Below are 27972 nucleotides of genomic sequence, written 5' to 3' on the forward strand. Positions count from 1 at the left end.
ACATTCATTAGTTGATTATAAAATTTCTTTAAAGAATAAAATCCAGTTTTCTTTTATTTTCACAAAGCCCTTTCTTCGGGGGTGCCCCTGGACAATAATTAAAAAATTAAAGCAGTGAACGTAAACTCTTATGCAACTTAAAAATACCTTATTCCAAGGAAACGATAATAATTCTATTCCACTAAAACGAGAGATCCCCACGCGTAGCGCAAATAAAGGCACGACGTTCTGGAATATTTACAATCGGGCCTTCAAAGCTTCGCAAGAACCTCCCTCGAAACTCAATACACTTTCCACAGGGGGTTGGTGTCGAACTTCTAAGCACCAGCGTGCATATCACACGCGAACGTACACACGCCTTCAAATCCACGCGACTCCCCTCTTCATTATCATTAAACTCGGCTGCGAAGCGACCCCCGTAGTTGGTCCAGCACCCTCGCATTTGGAGCGTCGCCGGCGTCCCTCCGCGATATGAAAGAGGCCCACCGACAGGGTCAGTCTTTTCAATTAGGGCTTCAACCGTGACTTAACGAAGCTTGAAAAAAAAAAGCCTGGTCGAGAAACAGTGGGAGGGGGGCAGGGTGTACGCGTGCTTACACGCCAGACCAAGATTTAAGCCGGATCCACGGAGGGGGATGAGTATCTGCTTAAGGGCTTCTGTTGCAGCAGACGTAATATAGACGTCTATGCGACGCTGGCGACGTGTCTATATAGGCCTGTGTGTGTGTGTACGGCGCAGTCGAGACCGGATCAATCGACTTAGAGTCGATCCCCGAGGTTTTACCCAGGAAATTGGGTAAACGGATTAAAGGGAAATGTTGCGGCTCGGTAGATGTGCCACTGAGGATTATCGGCTATGAATATTCGTTGCGCGCCGCGTTACGGCAATTATTTGTGGTACGCGCGGTCTGATCAGTGATTCTAGTTGTTGTAATGGATTTGCAGTGGAAAGCTCGCTGGTTCTAAGCAATTGTGCTGTTGAAATGGAGATGTTGTCTGACATAACGCAGGTCGGACTTAAGGGGTTACCCACCGTCAGGAGGTAGAAAAAGAATCGACTCTTTGGGAATTTATTTCGGAAAGTACATGTATATTTTTATGCAATGGTTTTTGTATTCAAACGAGGGACACTTTAACAGGTTATTATATTATGTTTCGGTATAAAAATATTTAGTTATTGCAAAATTACAACTGATTTCCCGGAAGCTGTTTTTAAACCAGAAATGCTTCATTTTAGACAAGAACGACTGCCTATTACCCTTAATGCAGATCGGGCTTAGCTGTTTAGCTGTCAGAGCCTCGCCTCGCCTCCTTATAGGTATTCGCACCATGGTTTTCTATTTTTACTTCCAAATCATATTCTTGCTAATTTTATGGTCACTTGAATGAGGGCTCTTTTGGGTAAAATTGGTTTCCCCAGGGTTTGAGGAATAGGTTGCTAATTTCAGGAGAATTTAAGTGTTTTTGTTTTCAATTATTTTCAGTAGTAACCGTCTGTATTACTCAATAGGAATATACATGCAATTAATATATACCACATTAAAGTAATTGTCGATGCTGCACTGTATCCACTGTTAACAAACCTAACCACAAGTTTTCGGCTAGCGGAACTCTTTAACATTGTTCGTGCTGTTTCCCAAGAAATCTGTCTACCAAAGTTTATCTCGATCTCGGTTTCAAGTCGCAGACAGTTGCATCAATGGACCATTCAAACAGACTATGTATATACCAAAGTATCAGCCATACCCTCGAGAGTCTCCCAGAAAAGAAATCACGGCCGCTCGTCAAGCGTGACAGACGGCGCGTCATTAACTCCAGGCGAGATAAAATGTAACTTTAAACTTTATATTCGAAAGTCTATTACGTATCGTATTCCCTTTCTCCCAGTCGTACTCGTTCCCCGACAATCGTCGGCGGAATCACCGCGGCGAGTGTGAAAGTCGAACGTCCCGGATTGCTGAGTTATTCCTCGAGCGTCTCATTAAACGTCAAGCGCTTCGCGTAAAACACAAATCAAACGCGTACGTACGACGTACCATAGGGTACGCTCGTTGGATCGCGTGCGCGCGCGCCTGTGGCGGGAGACATAATTAATATTCATTAGAGAACTACCTTAATAAGGGGTCGGTCACACGATGCCCGCGAGTCGGGTGGCTACCTTGGAAAATGACGTGTAAGAGTTAGAGCGTGGAAGAGGGAGACCTGAAATTTAATCGAAGTCCGCGAACAGGGCGTCTATTAATACCGATTCCTCTCCGATGGCTGGCTCCTCTGTTCCTCGAATAAATAAAACCCCCTCCCCCCCTCGTCGATGGAGAGCCCGTGGTCAAGGTTTCCGCGCTGCTTTTCCTCTTCGGCTACCCGGCCTTGAAGCTAGTGCACGCGCGATATAAACGCTATCAAATTCCTCCACTTCTGTGGGGCCTGGAGCGGCGTCGCGGCGTTCAAGGGATGTTTAACGAGAGGGGAATTATGGGTTCGCTTTGTTCTTGCACCGGCTATCCTTTACTCGCGTGAGGCTGCTCAGACGTCGGATCCAGAGTCACGCACATCCTGACGATTGTAAAAGCCGGACGTGGATATTTACAGTCCGCGAATAACTGCCAATCTTGGGAATGGGATGAAGCAACGCGGCTGCTGATGATTCATCGATCGCGTTCGGATATTGATCTACTGAATCACGACAATTCTCTGCCGATTGCCACACGGTAACAGCAGCAGTGGAAGACGAGAACGATTTGTTTACCGAGGTGCGCTTGTCGAGGCTCTCTCGTTTACGAGGTGTATTCTACTTTACGCTAGTTTAGGCTCTATTCGATTTAACGGTGATCGCTGATCGGAGGGTGAAACTGCGCCAGGCCGAGTTCAAAATAATAGCTTCTCAATTGTAAAGAGAACAAGGGGTAAACAAATATAGACTCGAGAAAAGAAACAAAAATTGCAGCAATAATCTTTTCACTTATTTAATCTACGACTCTCAATTTTTTTTAAGTCGTCGACAGATTTATTAGAACCTCAATACTTCCCTCCAGGATTATTTATCAATAAGAACACCGCTATCAAGCCCTCGTTGCCTAATAAGCTCTGTGTCAGTCCCCCTTGCAAGAAATCGCATTAAGGAATCATTCACTTCACGAACTGCCCAAATTTGTTAATCGTAATAGTCCCGCCAGTAAATCGTTCCATTTGTCAAGCAAATTACTCTCGCGACGCAGCGCAGCTCGGCCCTAATTCAAGGAAAGTGATTTAGATTGTGCGCCGGGCATAAAGTAACGTTTCAAGTGATATAGGATCGTTCGCGGGCGGCCCACGCGCCGCGACGCGATACGTTTACATCGGACGCGTATAAAGAAGATTAAGCAAACGAGATTTGCCCGAAGCCCGAAGTTCCACGTGTTGCGGTCCCGCACGCGAATTCAGAACTCCGCGGTTTTACGGATCGGCGAAGTAACAGATATACAGGACGCGCCAAAAAACACGTACCTTCGGTAACGGGCAGTGGGCAAAGAAGACGATGAACAGAATTAATAGAGATATCCGTGTTTATAGAGGGATAAAAGATGTCCCAGTTGCGGACGGTCGATTTCGTCCAATGTTTTTACATATTTCGTGGAACACGTCAGTCACTCGCTTGGTTACGTGTTTGAGCTGGATTAAATTATCCGCGAGCGTAAAAATAGAGGTCCTTGATGTGCAGTGCTTGGGATTATCTGTTACAAACTCAGGAGCAGCTGCGATACTTTTTCAGTATTATAACGAAGCATGTTGGTACCACTGATCCACTTTACAACCCCCAATCTGTGGAATAGAAATCTTAACGCGTTCGCTACTACCGCCACAGAGGGGTGGAGAAAAACAACTGCCACAGACCATGCTTTGTTTTTTGTAGAATGTAGGTACCGCAGATTTTCACTTATACACATAAAATATAATGAATAGGAAAAGTGTGCTGTGCATGTGGCATCCCCAATTTTATTCTTTAAATAAATTTGTATAATCATCTAATGAATTTCACTGAACTTGCATTAAAAATATTTATATCCGCTCAACTCGACTCGCAGTGCGTCGAAGAATATGGGCGTTCGGGATAAAAATCATGACTTCTGAAATAATCAGTTTTCGCCGTAAATAGTCTAATACTGATTTAAGAGAATATAAAGATAAATTCGTTGGAAACATTCAGGTGAATTTCTCAAAGCCGATTTTCTCGGATTTAGCTGAAAAGTGCGTCTTACTGCTTTGGGAAATGAATGTCCGAGTGAAGACCTTCGCGTGCACTAAATATCAACATTTTCTGAAATTGCCCAACCTGAAGGGTACCCTTGTAAGCTTTCTTTTGTCCCCAACTGTACAGACGTTCCTCGTTCAGTTTTATGTACCATTCTTCCCAATACGGCACACCCCGTGAAACCTGCTGCCACGACGGATCAAGGTATCCGATTCACGATGTAGATCTCTTTGTGCGCCGATCGAAAGTCCATAGGAAGCAGGCTTGCACTCGTTGCGCAGGCCGGATGCATATTCCGCCGCCCTGCGCGGGCGTTCTTGAACCGTGCTCTTCCTGAGCCGTGGCTCGCGGGCAGAGATACTGTGCAGATAGTACTCGCGTCTGTTTTCGACGTTTATTCCATTCGCTGTTTAAATCCGTCGCACGATGCCTCGCGTCTGCATTTCCATGCAAATACCCCCGGCCTGCTCCGTATTCGTGGATTTCGAACGGAACTTCTTGCGTTGCCGCGGCGAGGGGTTCGCAGGGGGGGCGGGGAAAAAGTGCAGGGCGGAATAATTTTAAGAATACGCGGCTGCTTTTAAGGTCGACCACAAGCACCTCCGGCTGTCAGGTATTTTTTCAGCGAATGTGGGGCCAAGCGGCTGAAAGTGAATAGTTTCGCATATATACATGTCGATCAACTGCTAAATAGTCTTTGAATTTAGAGGAAAGTAAGTTTAATAATTTTATGATACATATGTATAGTACTGGAAATATTTATTGCACCGCTCGAATATAATGTGTATTCACTTCCAGTGCGTTTAGTGTCGGTATTCGGAAAGTATTTTTACGCGATGGTTGACTGTTATCTTTTATAAATAAAATTATATCTTTTCTGTTTTGAGTTCACTTTGTACTAGGGTTTGTACAAACACTGACTTTTGAAAAAACCGGTTTTCGAATTCCACTATTGCCAAAAACCGGTTAAACCGGTTTTCGAATTCCACTATTGCCAAAAAACCGGTTAAACCGGTTGTCGAATTCCACTATTCCCGAAAAACCGGTTACACCGGTTTTCGGATTTTCACAAAAAAATATAATTAAAATAGTAAATAAATACTTGTACCTATTTTTGAAAAATGTCAGTTTCCTTAATATTATGGAATCACAAAAATATAACCAAAAAATGTATACCCTAGGTATGTACAAAGACAAAATAAAAAAATTATAATAACTAAAATCCGTACAAAATATAAATCTTTCAAAAGGTGGTGCCCAATTATAAATCTTTATTACATTTAGTATTTTTTCTGAAAATATGAACTCATGAAGAGTAGCTTTACAGTAAACTGTTACAGATTTATAAATAAAAACCGGCTTTAAACCCGGTTTTTTAAAACCGACAAACCCTACTTTGTACGTTAACACTTTAACTCTGTTGTAAGAGTTCAGTTTCAACAGTTCTTTTATATTCGATTAATAACAGTTCTGGAGGATCATGTAATTTTGAACAGATATTAAGGGTAGAATCTAAAAGTTAGGAATATTTTTTTAATTAGTAGGGGAGACCGGGGCTAAAAGTTCCGGGGGTAAGTTGTTCCGACGGCTCTATCTTCAAAATAAAAAGAGCGTTGTACTTTAAATTATTTTTTCCGCGTGAGTTGATCACGCCACTCTGTCCCCCACTTTAATAGCGTCCGCGACAGCGAATTGTGTGGTTGTAAGCAAGGACCTATTAGTCGCGTACCAGATAAGTAAAAATTTTTCTATCATTACTTTTTGGTCTATTTCAATTATTTAACGTAGATATTATAGATTGAATCGTCCTTATGGATCAAATGACATTTAAGAACATGGTGTAATAGTGTTTATCGTTTGAATACATGTATAAGCAGAATAATCTTTGAAATTGCAACATGTGTCGGTAGGGGCTAGTTGTTACCGTGACTTGGGGCACGTTGGTACCGTAAAAAATTACCCCGCCGCAAATAGGTCTGTGAAGATAGCACCCCCAAATTCGATTTTTTAAAAAAACTCAACGGCATTCGTTTGTCCTTCGTTTGCCCACGTTTGCCCATAAAATTTTTTTTTTGCCCACCCTACAAAAAAAGTTATGAATAAAATAAAAAATTTGTCTTCATCACCCACGATGAATGCATTTCAATTTTTTAAAAGAAGGATACGAATATACCCGACCTGGCCACGTTTGCCCACTCTCAGATTTCATTTGCCCACCCTCCAGAATTTAAATAAAAAATAAAAACCTCGAAAAGAAGGGTACAGGTGAAGCGATCGCGTTAAAGTTCGATTTTTCTAGAAAATATTATCAAAATCGTTCTTTCAACGATGCAGTCCGTTAGTTTAGATGTAGAAGAGATTTGCCCATGCATTAATTTCGTATGCCCACCCTCAAGAATCGAATTATTAATAAAGATAGCCAAGAAGTGCGTCGTTGGAAATAATTCGAGAGTATCGCCAGACATCTGTTTACGTTTCGGCAGTGGCACTCGGCGCTGCGCCCCTTTAGTTAGGGTAGCAGCGCTGCGTGTCGTCATCGAACGTGCCGAAACGTAAACAGATGTCTGCGACACTCTCGAATTGTTTCCAACGACGCACGAAAGTCAGTCGGTCTACAGAGTTCGGGCGCAACTCTTGCGAGATCGTGCGTTCATTTACGGTTTGTGAAGTAACTGTGACATTATATTATTTTCCGTTGTGCGATATCATTGCGGTAATTAGTGAAAAATGACTAGAAAACCACTCTGGTATTATTCTGCACATGCTGCAGATGTGTGAAAAGTGTGAAGTATTCGATGAGCGATACAAATTGAAGTGGGTAACATGTCACCAAACACCTTTAACCTTTACGGTAAGAACAATCCATTTTGATAATTCATTCGGAAAAAAAACTAACGGAAAGGTATTCGGTTCAACGGGTACCGCACTTCTTGGCTATCTTTATTAATAATTCGATTCTGGAGGGTGGGCATACGAAATTAATGCATGGGCAAATCTCTTCTACATCTAAACTAACGGACTGCATCGTTGAAAGAATGATTTTGATATTATTTTCCAGAAAAATCGAACTTTAACGCGATCGCTTCAACGGGCACCGCACTTCTTGGCTATCTTTATTAATAATTCGATTCTGGAGGGTGGGCATACGAAATTAATGCATGGGCAAATCTCTTCTACATCTAAACTAACGGACTGCATCGTTGAAAGAACGATTTTGATATTATTTTCCAGAAAAATCGAACTTTAACGCGATCGCTTCAACGGGTACCGCACTTCTTGGCTATCTTCATTAATAATTCGATTCTGAAGGGTGGGCATACGAAATTAATGGATGGGCAAATCTCTTCTACATCTAAACTAACGAACTGGACCGTTGAAAGAACGATTTTGATAATATTTTCGAGAATAATCGAACTTTAACGCGATCGCTTCATCTATACCCATTTTTTCGCGGTTTTTATTTTTTATTTAAATTCTGGAGGGTGGGCAAATGAAATCTGAGAGTGAGCAAACGTGGTCAGGTCGGGTACATTCGTATCCTTCTATTAAAAAATTGAAATGCATTCATGATGGGTGATGAAGACAATTTTTTTATTTTGTTCATAACTCTTTTTTGGAGGGTGGTCAAACGAAAATTTTTGATGGGCAAACGTAGGCAAACGATGGACAAACGAATGCCGTTTAGTTTTTCCAAAAATTCGAATTTGGGGGTGCTATCTTCACAGGCCTTTGCGCAAATGTATAAATTGTTTCCGCTGTGCTTTAAGATGCGAACATATGTATGAAAGGCGGAAAGGGACACGACTTCGATCGAAGATATGCGTAAAGATAAATAAAAACTGTCGCTTTTGGTTTTCTTTTAAAGATAATACATTTTTGTTGGTCCGAACCTTCATAAATAACCATTATTAATAAAATTCTGCTTTATTTCATTAGAAAATGAAATATTTCATTAAAAGGCAACTCTTATATCATAGTAACAACTTACCCCAATGCGATAACAACTTGCCCCATATAGGGGTAAGAAGTTCCGCTTCGATCAGCCACAAATAAATTACTTTCCATGGGAAACCTATTACAATACATTAAACACAAGCTTAAAATCAGAAGATATAATAAATTTAACAAGAAATTAGTCAATAGTGAAGAGAATTACTACATTATTTTCCAGTCATTTTTTATGTTTTATCGAAATCGGAACTTTTAGCCCCGGCCTCCCCTATTATTTAAGAAATTGGAAGCAGGATAACTATATGTAGAAGAGAAAGCACATTGTGGTCAAGCGTCAAGAAGATAACGTATTTTTTATCTTCTTGTCGCTGTTGTAATGTCTGCTGGTGCAATAAAGAATTATTATTATTATTTTAAATTAAAATCAGTGGAAGCTATTCAATCCGCACCAAATGTCACATTTTCTGCAAATACTAATACCAATACTTATGAACAGCAGTGTATATTGGAAACAAAGAATTTCGGAGCGATTTCGACAAATATGACACGCTACGGATAGAACAGACGTGTATCTAATTTGGGTAGATTTACCGTGAGACCTAAACGCATGGAATATTCGCGGAGTACACGAATCGTAGAAACGAGAGCGAGCGACGATACGAGACGCGGATAAAGCTGCAGCCTGCGTTAGATCCGCGTTACATCAGAGGCACAACCAGAGCAAACAATGCCGTGCGCGCCGCCGACGCGGCTCGAGATTACAATACGCGTGCACGCGCCTCTCGAGAGGCGGATGAACACGATATTCCACCGAAATGAGCCACGCGTGCACACGAATAGACGCGTCGCGATCAGTGCCTGGCCGACCATCTGTCAAGGAACACGCGTGTGCGCGGCGCCTCGCGAAAAAAAGAAATCAACGCCACCCTCCCTACCCCTGCGAAAAATAAGGGAGCGCGTGTGGAGCCCCTGTTTCGAATTTCACCGCGCGCGAATTAAAAAATAGCGATGGATGTATAATACTTCCTTCCCGAGGTGGAACTCTGCAGTTTCATTATTTAATCTTGAGTGACCGTAGTTATATACCGCAATTGGAAAAAATATTTAAAACTACCCTTTCTGAGTAGTTTGGCAGTTTTTGCTTCTGACGTTGCTCCTGAAAATACCAACATTGAAAGTTGTATAATTATCGCAGCAGAGTTTACGATTAACCACCACGTTCGCTGCTGCGGCTCTGGAAATAACTCAATATCTGTACGCAAGGGAGTAGAAAAGAATACGAAGCAAATAGCGGAAGTGCTTTTTCCTTCGATTCAATCTCGGAGCTTGCGGTTCTTCGACGCTCGAGGAGCCCTCCCCGGCTGTATTTAAACGGCATTTTCTTCTATTTTATATTTAATCGCGATGGAACGCTATTAACGATCGGCGCGCAACCACTCCAGCCCTTATCCTGCCGCGGTGCAACGTACCTCTGCCGCTCAAACGGCGAATTTAAAGGATAGCTTTAATCTGGAACCGGTTGCCTCAAAGGGAGCCAGTGCTCCTTTTATTTTCGTTCATTACCTGGCGCGAAGGTAAAACCGAGGGGTTTCAAGGTAAAGAGCCGGCGGTGGCTCTTAAATCAGGCTAGTTACTAGTTACCAGGGCTAGTTACTCGTAGTTAATGGCTCGCAACGTGAAATTAAGCGTGACTACAACGATGTTGCGAGATCGAATTGAATCTCTCTCTCTCTCTCTCTCTCTCTCTCTCTCTCTCTCTCTCTCTCTCTCTCTCTCTCGGCGGTTCGCTGGATGACTCCTCCGGCACGAATCATCCTTCGAGGAACGAAGAGGCTCGTGGTTGGCTACGTATCCAGAACTTTCATGAGCCTCTCGCGCTGTTGCTTCGAAAACCAGATAATCCCGAAAAAAACGAGGCTCCCAATTTCTGTGTGCACGTCTGTACCAACAGACCAGAGTTTCGCGATTGTTTATAATCCTCAAAAAAACTTTTCTTTACTTTTTTTTATTTATTTTTTTTTTAAGGTTTTGTCGCATTAACTGCTGAGGTCATGAGCGAATTTACAAGTTTGTCGATGCACTGCAGGGTATATATTACGCAAATACAAACAATTTTAGCTCCTTTCTAACTGTACAATTTGGCATATATTTCGATCGCTTTTAAAAACGTAATTATATCGGTGGCTTGGTAAAACTGACAAAGTCCGTATTTCTTAGTTTTTGGTAATTGCAAATTTACAGTTCAATCTTTATTAAAATAAATCAGGCAGTAATTAAGGACAGCTCCATCTTTACCAACTTGGAGTGAATTAGAAGAAACTATTTATAAAACTATTGCTTCGACTTAACGTTAAAAAGAGAGCACTAATTGAAAAATATATATTTTCACAGAATAAGTACTAGTTCTATAGAAAATATATTCTGTAATAAAAATATTAACATTAATATTTCTATTTTTATTTATTTGCAATAAGTCGCTCATTTGTTATCGGATTTCCATCGAACGTGCACCAAACGGCGTAGAATTTCTTTTAACGCATACTACGCGTCCTAACTCAAAAACTGTCAAAGATGAAGCCGCAACCCTCTTGCTGCAAGGTCCTCAATTGAAAGCTGTTGCAAACTACACAAGCGTTTCCCCATGTGGTTCGTCATTAACCTATTGTTCCACAAAATTTAAAAAATAACTTCTTCCACTAGCCCTTAAGAATTTAAGAATACAATGATGGACTTGCTGAAGTAGTTTTACTAACAATCCAATTTGAAGCTAGTAGGTCCTCTAAACTCTCAATATTTAATTTCTTCCTCTAATCCCTTCGTTCCCTTTTCAGTGCAGGCTATTACCTTGCAAAATTATACCCTGTAAAAGCAAACTGAGAGCACGTTACACGTTGGCCGCGGTTGCCCTCTGCGACCACTGACGGTCGGGAATCGTTCAAAGGTTTCTGTTTGTTGTCGACGTCGTCGAAGGTCCGCGTATCGCGTTATTCCCGTCCATGCTTGTCGGCACTATTGCTTCCCGCCCGTTACCTGCGAAATATTGGATTATGGCGGCGCGGTGACTATACCGCCTCGCCTCGTGGTTTAATTTAATAACGCGCGAGGGGGAGTCTTCCGCGGAATCGGGACGTGCCAGTGTCGAGTCTGCCTTCCGATTGCGAGGACATCGGGTCGCTCGCGACAGAAACTCTCCGGCCGCGTCCTCTTCCCTCTAGAGCAAAACTGTCCCACAGCTCCCTTCGTGTCAGTGCAACACGCCGAATCGATCGCGCCTAGGCAAAGTTTCGGTCAGTGGTTTCTTTCAGCACACACCGTCTGTGACTTTACCGAAGATTCTTCGCGTACGCGAGCTGTGTAGCTTCAGCACAGACTGTTCGGATCGGAGGACTCTGTCCTGTGTCGTTTCCACCGATGGTTTCCAATGGACATCAGTGACGGAGTTTCTGTATAGTTTCGTAGCTTCTGTTAAGTAATGTAAAGTATAGTTGCCTTCCGCTTGCTGAGTAAAAGGTGTGTTCAGATAGAAAATCGAGTCGAGGACCTGTGCAGACGCGAAGGTCTGAGCTAGCAGGAGGAGTATTCGGTAGACATGTCGACGTGCTCCCTGATGCCGGTGTCTCTTCAGGATATCCTGGTAAATATCATTCATCGTTTCACTGGGGAGCAGAGGGATTTTTTAGGGGGAAAATTAAAGGGTGTTATAAGCTTTTGTTTTGAGTTGATGGCGGTCATCTCGGTTCTTAGGCTTGAGGAAGAGAGAAGCGTGTAGGTGACGACTTTGCGAAGTCGCTTTTCTTTGTTATGTGAATCATCAGACAGATCGATGCTGATTTTGTGATCAACTCTGCCGGCGAAATAATGCACGATAATTGTTATATGTACCTCGAAATTGCCTCGATACTTATTAACGGCGAACGTTTGATAAACATGGGTCATGTCCAGTATTACTTTTTTATTAAATATTATTACATTTGTTAACATAAGGGTTTCGTGCATACATTTCACGGCCTCGCTAGAGTTTTCTGATGTTACGTTTTAAGTCTCATAACGATCCCTTAATATTTACTCAAGTTATCGCAATTTATGTTTAAAGAAATAGTGATTTTGGACGATGAACAATTTGCTGTTTATGATTTTTAGCTCGAATAGTAATGATTCGATAAACAAACTGTAAATTGAAAAAGTGTGTGTCGTGACGAGCTTTACAACACTATATTTTTAAAAATGCAGATTAACAACATTTAATTTACTAATATTTCTTAACGAACACTAATTGAGAAATATATATTTTCATGCAATAAGTAGTAGTTATTACAGAAAAAAAATTATATAATAAAAATATTAATATTTCCATATTTATTCATTGGCAAGAAATCCCTCGTTTGTTACCGGATTTGCATAAAACGTGCTCCAAACGATGTAGATTTTTTTTTCACGTCATAACTCAAAACTGTAAAAAGTAGAGTTGCACCCCTCTTGCTGCAAGATTCTTAATTGTACTGTATCCGCACCGTAAACAAAGAAACTTTCACGCTACCCCGATCGGCAATTTCATATGCACCAAGCCAAAATTAATTTCTGCCCCGCGCACATTTGACTTCCACGAGACTTAAATACTTTGCCGCAAGCTAGACACAAGCTGAGCAAGTAACAGAGGAAGGTAGACGGTAATCGAGGTTGACGAACCGCAGTTTTAAGAGCGCTTCATCCCTTCGTCAACTATTGATGGTTATCGATCGCAGACTTACCCGCGCAAAATGACTTCCCATCGGAAGAAAGTAACCGGTCACGAAGACCGCCCGTAGACCCAATGTCGGCAAAGTTCGATGGAAAGTTCTAAGCTGCTTAGTGCCTGCTGGCCCAGTAAATCGCCACAAAGCACGGGTGTGCTGTGCCTATAGGTGAGGCACATAGCTCGCGTAGATAGCGCGGGGCTGGCGACGTGAGTGCTCGTCGAGCGTAGGATGAAAATAGGTGCTTACTTAAGGAGAATGTCTTTACCATTAACACCACCTGACGTCGCGGCCTTGCTAGCGCTAACATTATCAGCGGTCGTCCGACGGCAGTCATTAACATCATGGGACGATGGAGATTTTCATTCACCGATGACGATGCAGATAGCTATGCGATACACTTGGGCGCGCGGAGAACGCACAGGGAGCAGCGAGGTAGCGAAGGATATTGGAATAAGGGGAGCAAGGATGTAGAATGTGCTTTTTTACCCCATATTAAGGGCACTAGGCAGTCGTTCCTGTCTAAAACGAAGCATCTCTGTTTCAATTAATTACAAAGAAACCAATTGAAACTGAGACTTGTTCTTTCGCATGGAGTTTATTAACATCACAAGCTTTAAAGAACATTTTTGTTTAGTCAAAAATATGCGTTGTATATGACGCTACAGATGGATCATTAAATAGGCTTTTTGAAAAAAAGTTTCTTTTGTTTTGCAGTGATAATTCAAAAATGGTGGTTTCAATCGATTAAAAAAAATTCGAGCATCTTCACAAAGTGTGTAGTTTCGGACCAGACCTAAATTAAAGTTAATGCAAATTCTTATTCTTTATGAAAAGAAACTAAGACCTCATATTTTGGGGCTTGGGGGATGGTAAAATCTCATCACTGGGATCTCAATGGGGTTTCAGTTTCTTTACATAAATAATAAGAGTGCTGCACACAGATGTCGCCAGAAAAATTCAATACAACAAGTGATTTTTACCTAATTTAAAATTAATGCAAACTCTTATTCTTTATGAAAAGAAACTAAGTCCTCATCTTTTGGGGCTTGGGGGATGGTAAAACCTCATCAATGGGGTTTTAGTTTCTTTACATAAAGAAATAAGAGTGCTGCACACAGATGTCGCCAGAAAATTCCAATGCAACAAGTGATTTTGTTATACCATACCTATGGTTTTAAATTGAAAAAAAAATTAATTCTTCCTATTTTATATAATTAGTACAGCCTATTGGAATACATTACTGCTAGTAACTTCATTTCGCAAAGATACGGGTTTGTCCGTTTTTCTTCTGAATGCATCATGTACCTATCGTGAAGTGCTTAATCTAAAGGTTCATCTATTGTGCACAGTAGCTTCGCAATTAACAGGTTAACGCTTATCAGCCATTTTCGTAGAACAGGATTCGAGAGCGTTCCCTACCGCCTGGGTGTTGTCGCCGTTGCCACGCGGTGACATGCGTCCCGCGGTGCATACGGTTTCGCGGTTAAAACTATTAGATCCGTGTCAGACGGCTGGATGCAGACCGGAGGCCTTCCAAGATATCAACCGAGGTCTTTTCGCGGTTAATTCCATTACACGCTCGTGGGGCCATGGACGTAGCGATGGGCGTTCGTGCCCGTAGCTTTGAACGTTTTCCAACGGTGCAGGGGCTACCATGATCACTATAGTCGCTTGCAAAATTATCCAAAACTGTTTGTAACATTGTGTGTCTCGTTGTTATTAATTGGCGCGAAGTATCAGCTCCGCGTAGTGGAGGGATTATTTACAGCGTTGAAGCAGTGAAGTTACTTAAATAGATTTATGAAGTCTCCCTGAATAAGCAAACGCGATGATATTTGGTAACTCCAGGGGTGTTGCGAGCAGCGTGTGCGAGGAACGCCCTTAGGCGTGCGGACGCAATGGTTGAGAGATGCGATCAGAGGAGTCCCGCACGTGGTGAACGCTGAGTGTTCACGTATCGTCTTGTGTTAATAGTTACTAGAGTTTGCTTAGAGTTCTCCTCTGAACTATATGTCGTTAAGTAGCGTAGCTTTGAGGACTCTCAGCATATTCGAGAATTTGTACCGTGGAGGTTTACAAGGGTTCCACTAGAATCGAAGATTTTGGAACATTCGGTGCCCTCCAATGCGTCTTATGCCCATCGCTATTCGAGATCGGGCACACCACTGCCCGCAGAAACACAGCAATGTGCATAATCTCCCAGCGACGACCGCGCAGCTGCGCATGCACTTTATTGCAGTTTTATCGACCGACCTCTGTCACGCTCCGCGGAGCAGACACACGCGTTCCCTTTCGCGCTCCTCTCGGGCCGGAAGGAATTTTCGGCGCGATCCTTTGGCTGGAACTATGGCGCGGAAACGCCAAAAACGAACTGATTACTTTCGCGCGGGCCCCTAACACTTTGGCGCGCGAACAGGGGAGCGTTTCTGAAAACCTTGCGCCACTTAAAGCGTTCAGATCGCTGGCCTCTATATTCAATTGTTTGCGGTTAGAGCAAGCTTGGCAGGGAACGTTGGTTCACAGATAAATTGAACACCTTCAAATGTAGGAACAACGTTGACCTATGCACGTGACGGATTGATCTTTAACAGGTTTCTTTCGCTACTTTGTACGTATGCGCAGGATTTGCGTAAAGTTCCATCAACAAGTACGTGAGAAACCAATGCTTGGTCATTTCTTATCCGCATTCAATTTGATGGCAGATGAAACACTACATGAATTTGTCCAATTAAAAAATCGCAGTAACGTATGTTTGATAATGCACACATTTGGCTATCTTAAAGTTTAAGGTTTAAGCTCAGCTTAAATTATTGAAGTTGACTTAATGTGACTTAATTGAACAATTAAGGTATTTTAATGTTTTCAAGAGTACCCCCTTAACTTTGCTACGTTTTCCAACTTGTTAGTACCAACTTCCCCATATTTTTAAAAAAATTAGAAGCCTCTCTAGACAAAGGAAAAAGCCAGAGTATCAAAAAAGGCCCAAAGAGCGTAGCAGGCTTAATTTCTCCGGTCTCCAAGCCAGCCACTAACCGGTACTTCCTAGACCAGCATAGATACAAATCGGTGACCGAAAGCTTCCTTCCCTAAAACGTAATCCCAGTGAAAGCCGTCGAGCCTCGATTCCTCCATTCCGTCCGAAAAGGCGGCCTCCCCGAACTTTCCTTTTCCCTAATCGCGTTCGCGGAAGCGCTTCGAAGTGCGTGGGAATTTCACGTAACCCTAAGAACACCACCATCCATCCAAGCCCGAGATTCCCCTGTCCACCCTAGAGCATCGCGAGTCTCCTCCGCGATTAATTCAGCTCCAATTTCAAGCCAGTCGAGATGGTCTCGGGAAGTGGCGACGATTTTCGGTCGCCACCGTGGTATTTTCGTTCCTGGCACGTCGCTGAGGCCTACATCGCGTATTTAACGAGCCGATTACGCAACCGGCGTACCTAGAATCGATCCCCCGCCCCCGTGATCCACGTCGATCGACGCCGAGCGCGTTGGTCCTTAATTAAAGGCGCCCAGGGTGGTCGAGAGATTCCTCCGATCGCTGAAACGTCGATCGAGCCGAGGATCGCTCGCTTATGACGCGCGACGACGGAGTTTCTCTTTTCTCGGCCACTTTCTTCTAATACTCCACTTTTCTCCCAATTAATGGCGCGAATACGCGGCCTTTATCGCGCTGCTTGATCAGGTTCCCTTGAGCCGGCCGCTTTTACCATGAGAAGCTTATTACGGCGAGAGTTTCTTTGGGAATTAATTCCCAATTATCGCGGGGAATCCTAGCGGGGGGGGAACTGCCGCGCAAGATTACCGTGCAAGGTGAAGCGAACTGGGCCGGTTAACGCAGCGGGGCAGGCTACTGTGCGTGCAGCCAGGCTCCGGGGACTTTGAACGCGTGCTTCTGCGGGTAGTGGTGAGGAGGTTCCTTTAAAGATTCACGGTGAGATGGGATCTTGGGCAGTTGCTGCGAGCCAGCGAGGCTACCCGTCGTTGTAACGAAATTCATTTCCGCTGGGTAGTCTAAATGAGATGAGTCTGCCCCACTCGGCCTAAATGAGATGAGGTCAGGTCTCTGATGGAACGTACACTTCTCCTTTTTATACTGGCCTGCCCGCGTCTCTCGAAGAGCCTTGCCGCAGTTTTCTTCATGGCGGCATTTCTTCGTCGTCGCTCTGTTTCATTCCGTCAGCGAGTTCTCGTCATCGTTTGTTAGAGAGTACTGCTTCTAGACCTGGTACTGTTGCGTCGTTGCGGAGTTTCCACATTGGCTATGGTCGTTAATTTATTTTACAAGTAGCTTTACTAGGCTCCGCTCGAAATTTAGATTCTGATTTTATAAAAAAAGATTTCTTTAGTTTTTTGGGGGGAAAATGGTCATATTATCTTACAAGCAAAGATCCCGACCCCAGAAATTCAAAATATTCTGAGACTTTGTGAATATTTCGGGGATTTCCTTCTGATTACTATGAAATTTTTGCTTGCTGCCCAAATTCAGTCTAAGGGGGTGAAATCGACCCCTTAAGTGCCGGGTATTTTCCGAATTTGTGATATAACTCGCGAACTTTAAGATCTGCAAGTTACCAAATGATAGTCCTAATTAAAAGAAGCAACTTTTGTCTCGAAACTTTATTTCTACATCTTATAGATTGCGAGTTACAAGATAAAATCAGAAAATATCCGAACTTTCGGGGGTTAATTTCACCCCCTTAGAATGAATTTGGGCAGCAACGAAAAATTGCGTTGTAATCAGGAGGAAATCCCCTACATACTCGCAAAGTCTAACAATTTTTTTACTTTTTTGGATCTTCCCTTGTTAGCCAACATTTTTATAATTAACTAGTCTAAAAGCCTACCTCGCACCTCCACCAGCAGGGCGAAACTCCCACCTCCATTCTCTCCCCTTGCAACCCTCCTTCCACCTCTCAACCCCCACGCGAAACCTCCCCGAATCGTTGGAATAGCGATTTTGACCGATTGCGCTAGAATTTCGATTTTCCTTGGCGCGGCCGAGGAAACGCTGGGGCCACAAATAAACACACGTCCCCCAGAAGACACAGTCGGATTGCGTAAGCTCGCGTCGTGCCGCGGCACGCACGGGAATGCGTGCACATATCCGCTTGGTGCCTCGCTGGCCGCGCTAGCTGATCGAGGTAACGCGTGCGAAACAACGCCGATTGCGTAACCATCTGACTGCCGATCAGCTGTTCCCCTTCATCTCCTCGTGCGTGTCGCTCCGACGAGTGACTTTGCCCTTTGGACATCGGTTCCCTGCGTCGAAGCCGCTGAGCCGGGAGAGCAGTGCGTGCTGCCCGCGGGCATCGGCTCGCCCGCGTGCCATCTTCCCTCCAATTCCTCCAGTGCGCGTCGGGAAGTGAACGTCCAGCGCGGCCCTGGGCCAGAGACAATAGAAGTGATCCTCCTCGATGGGGGACGCGGTGAATCGGCCGGCCAGCAGATCGCGTCGCGGTTAACAGAGCACGCTCCTCTGCCACTCGCTTTTGTACAGCGTCTCGCGTCGGGGAAAGAACGAGTCTCCGGTTATTGGTGCGTGACGCCGTTGAAAACGCGTCCGCGGGAACGGATCGTGCGAAAATCTGCCGGGAAATCGCCGGCAGCGAACGAGAAACTGTAACGAGAGCGACGTTCGGCGGGTCTCTGTCGCCGTTGCCCCTCGAGGATCATTCATCGCGCCGCAACTGTTTCTGTCGAAAGTCGATCGCCCTGTGAACGTAATCGACGAATTAAATGGTGGCGGCAAGTTCGATCCACCGAGTTTTCTCTCAATCCCTCCGCTCCGGGCAATGTTTTTCAAGAATTCTTTCTTCAAGAGTTCCTCTTTGATTCAGTCGATAGAGGATCGACAAGGGTGCTCCAGTTTCGATGTTGAAAACTCTGCCCGCCGCGACGTCCGCGGGATTAATCGATAGCGAAACCAGCCTTCCTTCGAAGCGCGCGCAAATTCGAGGACAAAGGACCGCTGGGAGGCGGGAAAGTGGCGCCGGGAGACTTTCCGCGGACAGTAATTAGCGTTTCGCGCGCTGCCTGCGGCTCGATGATACAGAACCCCTCGAGGAGATAATCGAGTGGCCGGCAGCGATCCTTGTATTTGCACGTGCGACGATCTGGAAACGGGAGGAGCGATTATCCGCGATTCGATGAACGAATGCGAATTTTGCGCCGTTCGTTTCGGTTCCGGCGCGGAACAATGCAATCGGTTTGTGCGTCACCACCGCGATGATTAATCAGCCGTGCGCTTTAATTATTTCTCCTACAGATTAGGAGGCAATTTGGTGAGCGAACGGTCGCATTCGTCTTTGCAAAATCTGCTGTTCCAAACAGCGGTGTAAAGTCGAGCGAAGCGAGGGACACTGCCAACTATCGAAGCGAAACGATCGTATCGAAAAACGAAAATGGAGCTTCTTTTGACCTTCGGACCTCGTGCGATCGTTACCAATTAAGATTCCACTTCCATTGAAGAATCTTACGAGTCGCCAGCAGCGCCTCGAGCTGAATCGGACGCTTCTGCTGTCGCAAAGAGTGGACGGATCGCGAGCGCAGCCCGGGACAAAGGCAATCCCGCTTAATTGAGGCTCCGTCTGCGTGGCGATCGGTGACAGTTACCAGCGAAAACGTCGATGAAGATAAGCGGAGTGGAAAGAGAGATCGCGGACCTCGTTCTTCGGACGGTTATCGTTTGAATTCGAGGAATCACGCGGCGCAGCAACGCGGTGAAGCGAATTCGACTGGACGATAACGCAGAGTTCATCTTGGGTGGCCGTCGCATTTGGAATCTGCCACGTTTCCACCCCCGATCTCTCTCTCTCTCGCGCGCGCGTTTTCGACGAATGGACCGCCGAGGCCCGCGGCTGTCGAACGCCAGCCGTTTGCGCGAGAGTCGCGTTTAATTAACGGGCCCGTTCTGTGCGGTGCCGCGTGTACACCGCAAACACCCCGCCGTCGAGTAGGAAACGCATGCTGTTTAAACGGAGCCAATTACACGTGCCGCATAATGAAGTTCCTGGTGAAATACTACGACTTCCTAACCGTCAAGTTTTCCACGGTGAGGCTTCAACCTGTAGACAACATCCTTAGGCACGGCGCTTCAGGCTTAGCCGCGTTTCCAGCTACGTAAATCATTCGTTCGCGCGACTGCAGCATCTCGATCAGGCGTGGGTTTTGGAGACTTAAGGGGACTAGGCAGTCGAAAAATCGATTTTCTTTTATTGCGTTTGCCGAAAGTACCGTCTTTTTTTAATACAATGCCGCTTGGTTTATAGTAAAGTTTGCAGAATTGTAGATTTGGCAGCTGAAAACGTCAAGCGGCAACCTATAGCATAGCCTTTGCTCAGAAACTTTAAACGCGTCTTTCTCGAATATTTTGTTATCTTCGTTTTTTCCTGATTGCGAGCGAATTGAGGTTCAAATCGACTTGGAAAAAATTACAGGATGCGTAGAACATGTGTCATTTCGGCGCAAACCTCTGATGTGGCCTGTAATAATTCGAGATTTTCATAAAAAAATTAAGAAGTCACCGGACTTTGGTAGCGCACCATCGTTGTTTCCTACCAAAATCCGGTGACTTCTTAATTTTTTTATGAAAATGCATTAAAAAATCGATTTTTCGACTGCCTAGTCTCCTTAACACCCCTAGGCTAACAACCGTTTGCCGCCCTCTTCGCGAAGTATCATCAAATGTTTTAATTTGAAAATGTCGAGACAATTTCAATATTAATTCGATATGGTAACTCATCTATGGGTTATCGCTAATTCGCTATATCGGAAACAAGTGAATTGTGTTTAAACCGTTCCTAACTTCTTTCGCTCGAAATTTGTCGCTCCCAAACGTTTGGGGCTGTACACAAATCCGCCCCTGATCTTGAAGCGATCGCATTGTTTATAACGTTCCGAATCATCGTGATAGTGCACTGGTGATTGCGGAAATTTTCTGGGGCTTTGTATTTCCGGGGGTTTTCTTATTTTTTTTTTTTCACGTCGATGTGTTCTACGATGTTCAAACTTTATCTCAGAATTTTCGCGACTTAATTTAACAGACAGATTTAAAAAAAAAGATTGAAAATTGGATCGTGTCGAACCTAACCCAGTGTGACAACTACGTTCGAAAAGGGTTAAAAACCTAGCATGCCGCCTATGAATCACTGCTTTCCAACCTAGCACAGTACAGTAGAAGCCTGTAGTCAGAATCTTTGGAGCAACAGCGAAAGCCGCATCCCACTCAAATTGAAATTTTCATTCCGCAGTATACACTTGTATCATACTTCGTCCGAACATCTCACTCTTCCATCATATACATCAAACAAAAAGAAAAGAACCAACCCCCTAGAATTTCACCCTCAAGTTGACTTCTGCAACAGGTTCTCACGCTTCAACATTCACAGACCCGGTAGAACCCCCGTTTCACAACGTCACGCGCACCCCGTGCACAGCAGTGTTCGTCGCGCGAAATAAACCGACATTTCTATCAGTCCCATCGCGAGCAGAGCACAGAAACTCAGTCCCCGTCCAGCACGAGGCGAATCGACTCGTCCAAGCTCGGCTGTGCCGAGCAGTTTATTAATTGAATTCCCTTCCGCGAGATAACCGATGTTTTCGCTCGGGTATCCCCAACGGGGCCGTCCGCGAAGAAACGGTTCCTTTGATACCTAAGAAAAAAAAAGTCTCAAGGATAGATTGGCCGCGGTATCGGCGCGGGTCGTGTCTCTCCCGTCTTTCGCGACGCTCTTTTATCGCGGGAGCCGCGAAGGGGGCCGAGGTGGAGGCGTCGGTGGCTAGAAGGGGAGCCGAGGTGGAGACGACGATAAGTGGCTCGAATTTTATTGCAGAGACTGACAGCCCGGCGTTATCGATAATTATTACCGGCGTAAGAAGGGGCCAGCGATAATGGGGCATCCGCAATACGCGACGACCTTTCCGATATATCCCCCCGTGAAAGAATGGCATTATTGCGAGTAGTTGGGCACGAGACGAGACGTTCGACGGCCACGTTATCGCGCCACTTATCACGGCCAGCGCTACCGTTGAGCTGCTTTCATTTCACGATGATAATTGAACTTCTCTGAATCGCCGGGGCGCCCCGTCTTGACTACCGGGGGACGGGCTGAGCGATACGATAATCGTGGAAATTACGAGGGGGTCGCGAGGAGACACCCCCTCCATCGAAATCGTCCAGAGATGTACCGTGGAAATTGTTCGCGAGCAATCGTCCTCCGTGGGTAGTTGGATATTGGTAATCGTAGCTGAATGGGATTCTAGAATCTCGCGGCGGGATCGGATGGCTTCTTTGGAGATTTCTTTGTAAAGCGGCTGACGGGGATTTGAATATCTTCTCAGCGGTGTAGAGCGGTGGTGAGACTTCTGGGGTGCGTGGGAGTCGTTTTACTATGTGGCTTCGGTGGGTTCGCAGGGTTGGAGACTCGGGGGGAGTAGAATTTATGAAAACTCAGTGGATATGGTACCACGGTGTTTGATAATGCATAGTTGCACATATCGATGGCTTAGTGTACTTAAGATTCGAGGATGTACAATAAAGAAAAATGTTTTTGACAGATTTATGAAGTAGATATACACATGATTTGTATGCAGCGTAAAGAAACAGTCAAGACCTATTTGTTGCATATGAAAACTCAAATTTCACGAATGTAGACATACACTATTTGCGCACTAACAAGGGGAGGACACCATGTGGTAGACACCGATTTTGACGAGCCTTGGCACGATGGATCTATGTCGAAAATAAGTAAATAGGTGTCCGAGCGTTTCAGCCAATAGGCCTTAATAATAGAGATATTTATAAGTAAATTATTAAAAAATTCATAGTGACCGTGGGGTTTTAGTGGGTAAAAATCCCACAACTACCCTGGTGCCCGCGGAGAATTCCCTTCTGGAGGCATCTGGGGTGCCTTTTGATGATATCTCCACTTTAAATTTTTTTTTTTATAATTTGTTTTTTAACTTGGGGAAATCTTCAACAGACACCCCGACTCCTCCAGAGGGGAATCCCCCGGAGGCGTCAGGGTAGTGTGGGATTTTTACCCACTAGAACCCAACGGCCATTATGAAATTTGTAATAATTTATATGTAAATATCTCTATTAAGGCCTATTGGCTGAAATGTTCGGACACCTATTTACTTATTTTCGACATACATCCATCGTGCCAAGGCTCATCAAAATCGATGTCTATCACATGGAAAGTATGATATTGCATCGATCGTTTGTAAGGAACATAAATGTTGTTTCAGAGTTTCCCAACTCGTCCAAATTTATTTCAATTAATTTATCAAATATATCTGTGGTGGGTGGATAAACTAGTGTACCTATTTAAGTCAGAATTCTTTGTTATGCAGGAAGACACTTAGAATATTTAAAGTGCTATGTAAGATCAGGTGTTAAATTTTGGGCAAATAGTGAAAAAAGTTCAAACTTCATAGTTGAAAAGAGAGCAGACTAGGAAGCAAAGAGAAGTTTCTCGTTCGACGAGTAAATAATCAACGCGGTTGGATCGGTCGAACGGTTTCGATGACTTGCGGGAAACGCGATTAAGTTGAGGGAGTGCATCGTTAATCGACTGTCAGCTCGCAAGTAAGTGTCACTCGAGGCCCGTCGACTTATAAAAAATCGCTATAGGGACTCGTTAGCTTTCGTCTCATCGAAACACGTTGGGACGCGGCTTAAATGGACGCTGTTAAAGAGAGAGTTCTTATAGTGAGCCAGTCGAAGTGACAGCGCGATACACGTTTCATATGGACCAGCGAATTATTCACGGAGTCGATTGTTGTCGGAAATGACGACTGATTTTCGAAGAGTTTTCAACCGAATTGTTAATCAGCCGCCATTGATAGGAGGTTCTTAATAAAAATGCTTTATTTCTTCATGGACAATCGTGAACAATGAATTCTTGCAATAGCCCATTCCTCGGTTGAGCTGTCTATTCTAAAATTTCCTCTAATATTCATTTCAAAATCTAAATGCATGGCCCAGATTCATAGTGGTGTTTCTTTTAAAATGATGTTTTGCGTTTATTGTTATAAAAAAAACCTCTACATATATATTAGGGTGTGTCGATTTTGTGGGTAAATTTAGAATTTTTGAAAATTTTAAAACGACTAGTGACAAAGTAATGCTGTTTCTAATTCTGAACCTGAAACTATCTTCAGAAATTGATTTGAGTGAAGTTTAGCTACTTCAAATCACAGATGAAAAAAGTGAAAATTAAGTAAGATTTAAAAGAGGATGGCAACTTAAGGGTTGGGAAACACTGTGCTAAAGAGTAGTGTTCCTATTTCTCACAATCAGTCAAAAATGAAACTATAACTTAATTCGCTGTGAAAGTATACAGATGGAGCTTTAAGACTTACAAACTGTTATTAACTGAAATTCTCAAAATGTTGACTAACACCACTATGATTCCTAGCCCTCCAAATATCAACACCACGCATCTTGCATTTAATAATTAAATGCACTCCCAGTTGAAATTCCACCAGGCAGACCCCAGCAGAGGATTCCAGTCTCTATTAAGGATACCAGGCAGTCGTTCCTGTCGAAAATGCAGCATTTCTGTTTCAATTAATAAAAAAAAATACAATTGAAACTGAGACTTGTTCTTTGGCATGAAGTTTATTAACATCATAAGCTTTAAACAACATTTTTGTTTAGTAAAAAATATGCGTTGTATATGACCCTACAGATGGACCATTAAATAGGCTTTTTGAAAAAAAGTTTCTTTTGTGTTGCAGTGATAACTCAAAAACGGTGTTTCCAATCGATTCGAAACAAATTCGAGCATCTTCACAAGATGTGTAGTTTCGGACCAGACCTAAATTAAAGTTAATGCAAACTCTTATTCTTTATGAAAAGAAACTAAGACCTCATTTTTTGGGACTTGGAGAATGGTAAAGCCTCATCAATGGGTCTCAATGGGGTTTAGTTTCCTTTCATAAAGAATAAGAGCTTTCATTAACTTTAATTTAGGTCTGGTCCGAAACCACACATTTTCTGAAGATGCTCAAATTTGTTTCGAATCGTTTGGAACCACCGTTTTTGAGTTATCACTGCAAAATGAAAGAAACTTTTTTCCAAAAAGCCTCTTTAATGATCCACCTGTAGCGTCATATATAATGCATATTTTTGACTAAACAAACATGTTCTTTAAAGCTTATGATGTTAATAAACTTCATGCCAAAGAACAAGTCTCAGTTTCAATTGGTTTCTTTGTAATTAATTGAAACAGAAATGCTTCATTTTAGACAGGAACAACTGCCTAGTACGCTTAACGATCGCCAGCTACTGTTAGCATTTGGTCCCGCGTTAAACACCTTTTGCAAACAAAGCTTCCCACGAAAACGGTATAAATATGGGTTCGACCCCTCGTTGCAGCTCTCACTTTCGAGCAGGACTGCTCACGGTCGAGTCCTTTCCCCCGGTGTTTGTCGAGTTAATTGGTCGACAAGCAAATAAGGCGAGAGTGTCTCACGTGACGGCTTCGCAGCCTCGTAATCGAAGAAAGCTTTCCTCGTTATTGCCAGCCTCTTAGTCGGCGCGCTAGGAAACGAATCTCGGAAAGTGATCGTTTGCTGGTTCGCGGGAAGCTCCGCCGTGGTTCCGCCCGTGTCCTCCGTCGATTCGTTTCGCGCGGGGAAACCTATAGTGCGCGAAAACCTATAAGAAACGGCTATTGAATGTCACAAGTCCAGATGGCTGTCGAAATGCGTTATTCTCCGTGGCGCGGGCACAAAGACGCGGCGGGAAGTGGCGAAGACTCAATGAACTTTATCGGCCGCGTGGCGAGGAGTGCAGTGACACGTCCATGCAATTTGTCAGCCGTCGCAGCGCGCCTCCTCTATGAAAATTATCCAGCTGGAACGTGGCCAATAAACTGGCCGGGGTGGGAGTTTCTTTAGAAAACCGATCACCGATCGCCCGACGTTTATAAATTCTTGGGTAAATGGGAGGTAAAATTTAAGCATTTCGTATTGCAGTGAATAGAAGGGGCTTGTTTTAAAATATTTCTCTCAACACCTGCATGAAAATGGGTGTTCCTTTACGCCTGCCGAGCGGGAGCAAAGTCACCAAATTCAGACGTATTCGCGTTTTCTACTTTCCTCCTGTTGGGTGGCTCTTCGGAAAACAGCGTCCAATTCTAGAGAGTGGGATCGAGGCCCATGGAATGCTGAAGCATTCTGCTCCGCGAATACGCTCAGATTTCAGACTCACGAATTGGGAGAATTTAAAAAAAACTTTATATTGCACGGATAGAATTAATTAATATATTTTGTACAACTCTAGTACGTCTTTGCAAAGTCGACTCTTGCAGTTGAATGAATAGATCTTCAATTTCGGTTGCTAACATAAATGATTTACATTTGTTTTTTTCAACGAGCGTTTTCAAACTTTCAGTGATGATAAATAAAAATTGTAAGAAAAACCAACAACTTCGTGTAGTTCCGCCCCGTCTCTTTAGTTTAAAGTTCCCTCTGAATCAGAAGCTCTGTTCACATCACGGCAATACAACACTCCCAAGGGAAAAAGACATTACGGGCATGCGTATTCGCAATTTTTCACTTTGCTCCCAAGGAAACTGGAGTTTGACGTTACCCTGTGGTACGAGGATGCATTTGCTCGACTAATCGTTATCGATCATGTGCAGGTATACTTTTGCGAACCGCTCAGCAGGCTATCAAAAACACACCTTTCGTGCAGGCGTTGAAAAAAAGTATTGCGCGTGACAAGGGAGAGACGCGATTTGGCCTCGCGTGAAATACTGCCCTCGCTGCGCTCGGGCAGCGAACTTCGCGCTCGTCGGGATCGCTTTCTTCTCTCCCTTGTCAGGCAACGCACTATTTAGTGCACGTAATTGGCTGTTGAATGTAAAATTGATCGACAAGTGGACGGGGATTGAGGTGGATCGCAGTCGAGCTCGAGTGGGGATTGAATACTATTAAATCAGAAATGTTAATGAAATGATAGCGAAGAATAATATCGACCAAATTACGCAGTACCTTTTCGAAGGAGCTTTGAAGCAGATGCGAGGTTAGCACAAAGGTTCGCAGCATTCCTTTTTAGTGTCTGAATCGGGGGTAATTGTATATTTAGCAAGGAGCATTTCTTTTGGATATAGGTACTTATTTATCAGAGTGAGTTACAAAGGGAAGGGGATTGGTGTTTCTTCTAATCTCACGTGGACTCTGAGTATGATTAATTACCAGCGATTGGGCTCGTTAACAGCCCATAGAAGCGCACTCTTTTATTTTCTAAGTCGCTTCGATAGCGATGTGTGCCAAGCCACAGCGCAACGAGACTTTTACATAACCCTCGAATTTCCCTGAACCCGCCTCCCCTTTCAAGTCACTTCACATCTAACTACATACCTCGTGTCGCCCCTTCTTTTATCGCTAACTGGCTGTCAGTCTCTCCGCGGCCGAGGAGACGATGATCTAACCTTTCTAACGGATGCCTGCGAAACGACCATAAACCGGGTACATTTTATATACACACCGCGAGCGATCCTGCCGTTACATCATTATCGTCATTCGCAATTTATTCGGCATTCAGTATTCACAATAGACGTTGGCCAATCAATTAATGGTTTTGCGTTGCTTGTTTCAGGTGAGTAGGCGACCCAAAGAACGTGCACCTTTGTACCAAGAGGCGGGGAGGGTGAGTTAACTTAAGTTGAAACTTGAGCTGCGGTAGACTGTAGGCAATGGGCCGTACTGGGACGCTAAGGTTAAGAGGAAAGAATCCCTCGGGAGCGAAGTTACCGTACAGCAAACGGGGCATGTAAATTCGAATCCGAAGTCAGCAACCCGATCGACCGATTCTTCCCTCTACAATTCCTCCAGAAACGGAGTTCTTGCTGCTTCGCGTTTAGTTTTCAATTTCACTCACGATCCATAGCGACTACATTTGCTGGGCTGGCGAACTGAGGAGTAAGGGTAACCATTGTCCCTCTAACTAGAACTTTCTCATCTGCATTCATCTCCCTGGGATATCGAGGCTGAAGAATTGAGACACCGTAGATTTCAGAGGAACATTTATTTGGTAAAATAC

General features: G+C 44.0%; 1 protein-coding gene across 4 annotated transcripts in view; it reads left to right on the plus strand.

Annotated features, from left to right (window-relative positions):
• Positions 1-27972, plus strand: part of LOC143367492 (uncharacterized) — a 234784-nt gene that overhangs the window by 119568 nt on the left and 87244 nt on the right. For 2 of the 4 annotated variants that reach the window (XM_076809344.1, XM_076809343.1), the window contains exon 3: positions 27529-27579. The exons of the other annotated variants lie outside the window; for them this stretch is intronic. In XM_076809344.1, the coding sequence (XP_076665459.1) occupies positions 27529-27579 (51 nt within the window). The remainder of the gene's footprint in view (positions 1-27528; positions 27580-27972) is intronic. 4 annotated transcript variants of the gene reach the window in all.

The sequence above is a fragment of the Andrena cerasifolii genome, chromosome 3 (assembly GCF_050908995.1).
Source record: "Andrena cerasifolii isolate SP2316 chromosome 3, iyAndCera1_principal, whole genome shotgun sequence".
NCBI classification, from domain to species: Eukaryota; Metazoa; Arthropoda; class Insecta; order Hymenoptera; family Andrenidae; genus Andrena; species Andrena cerasifolii.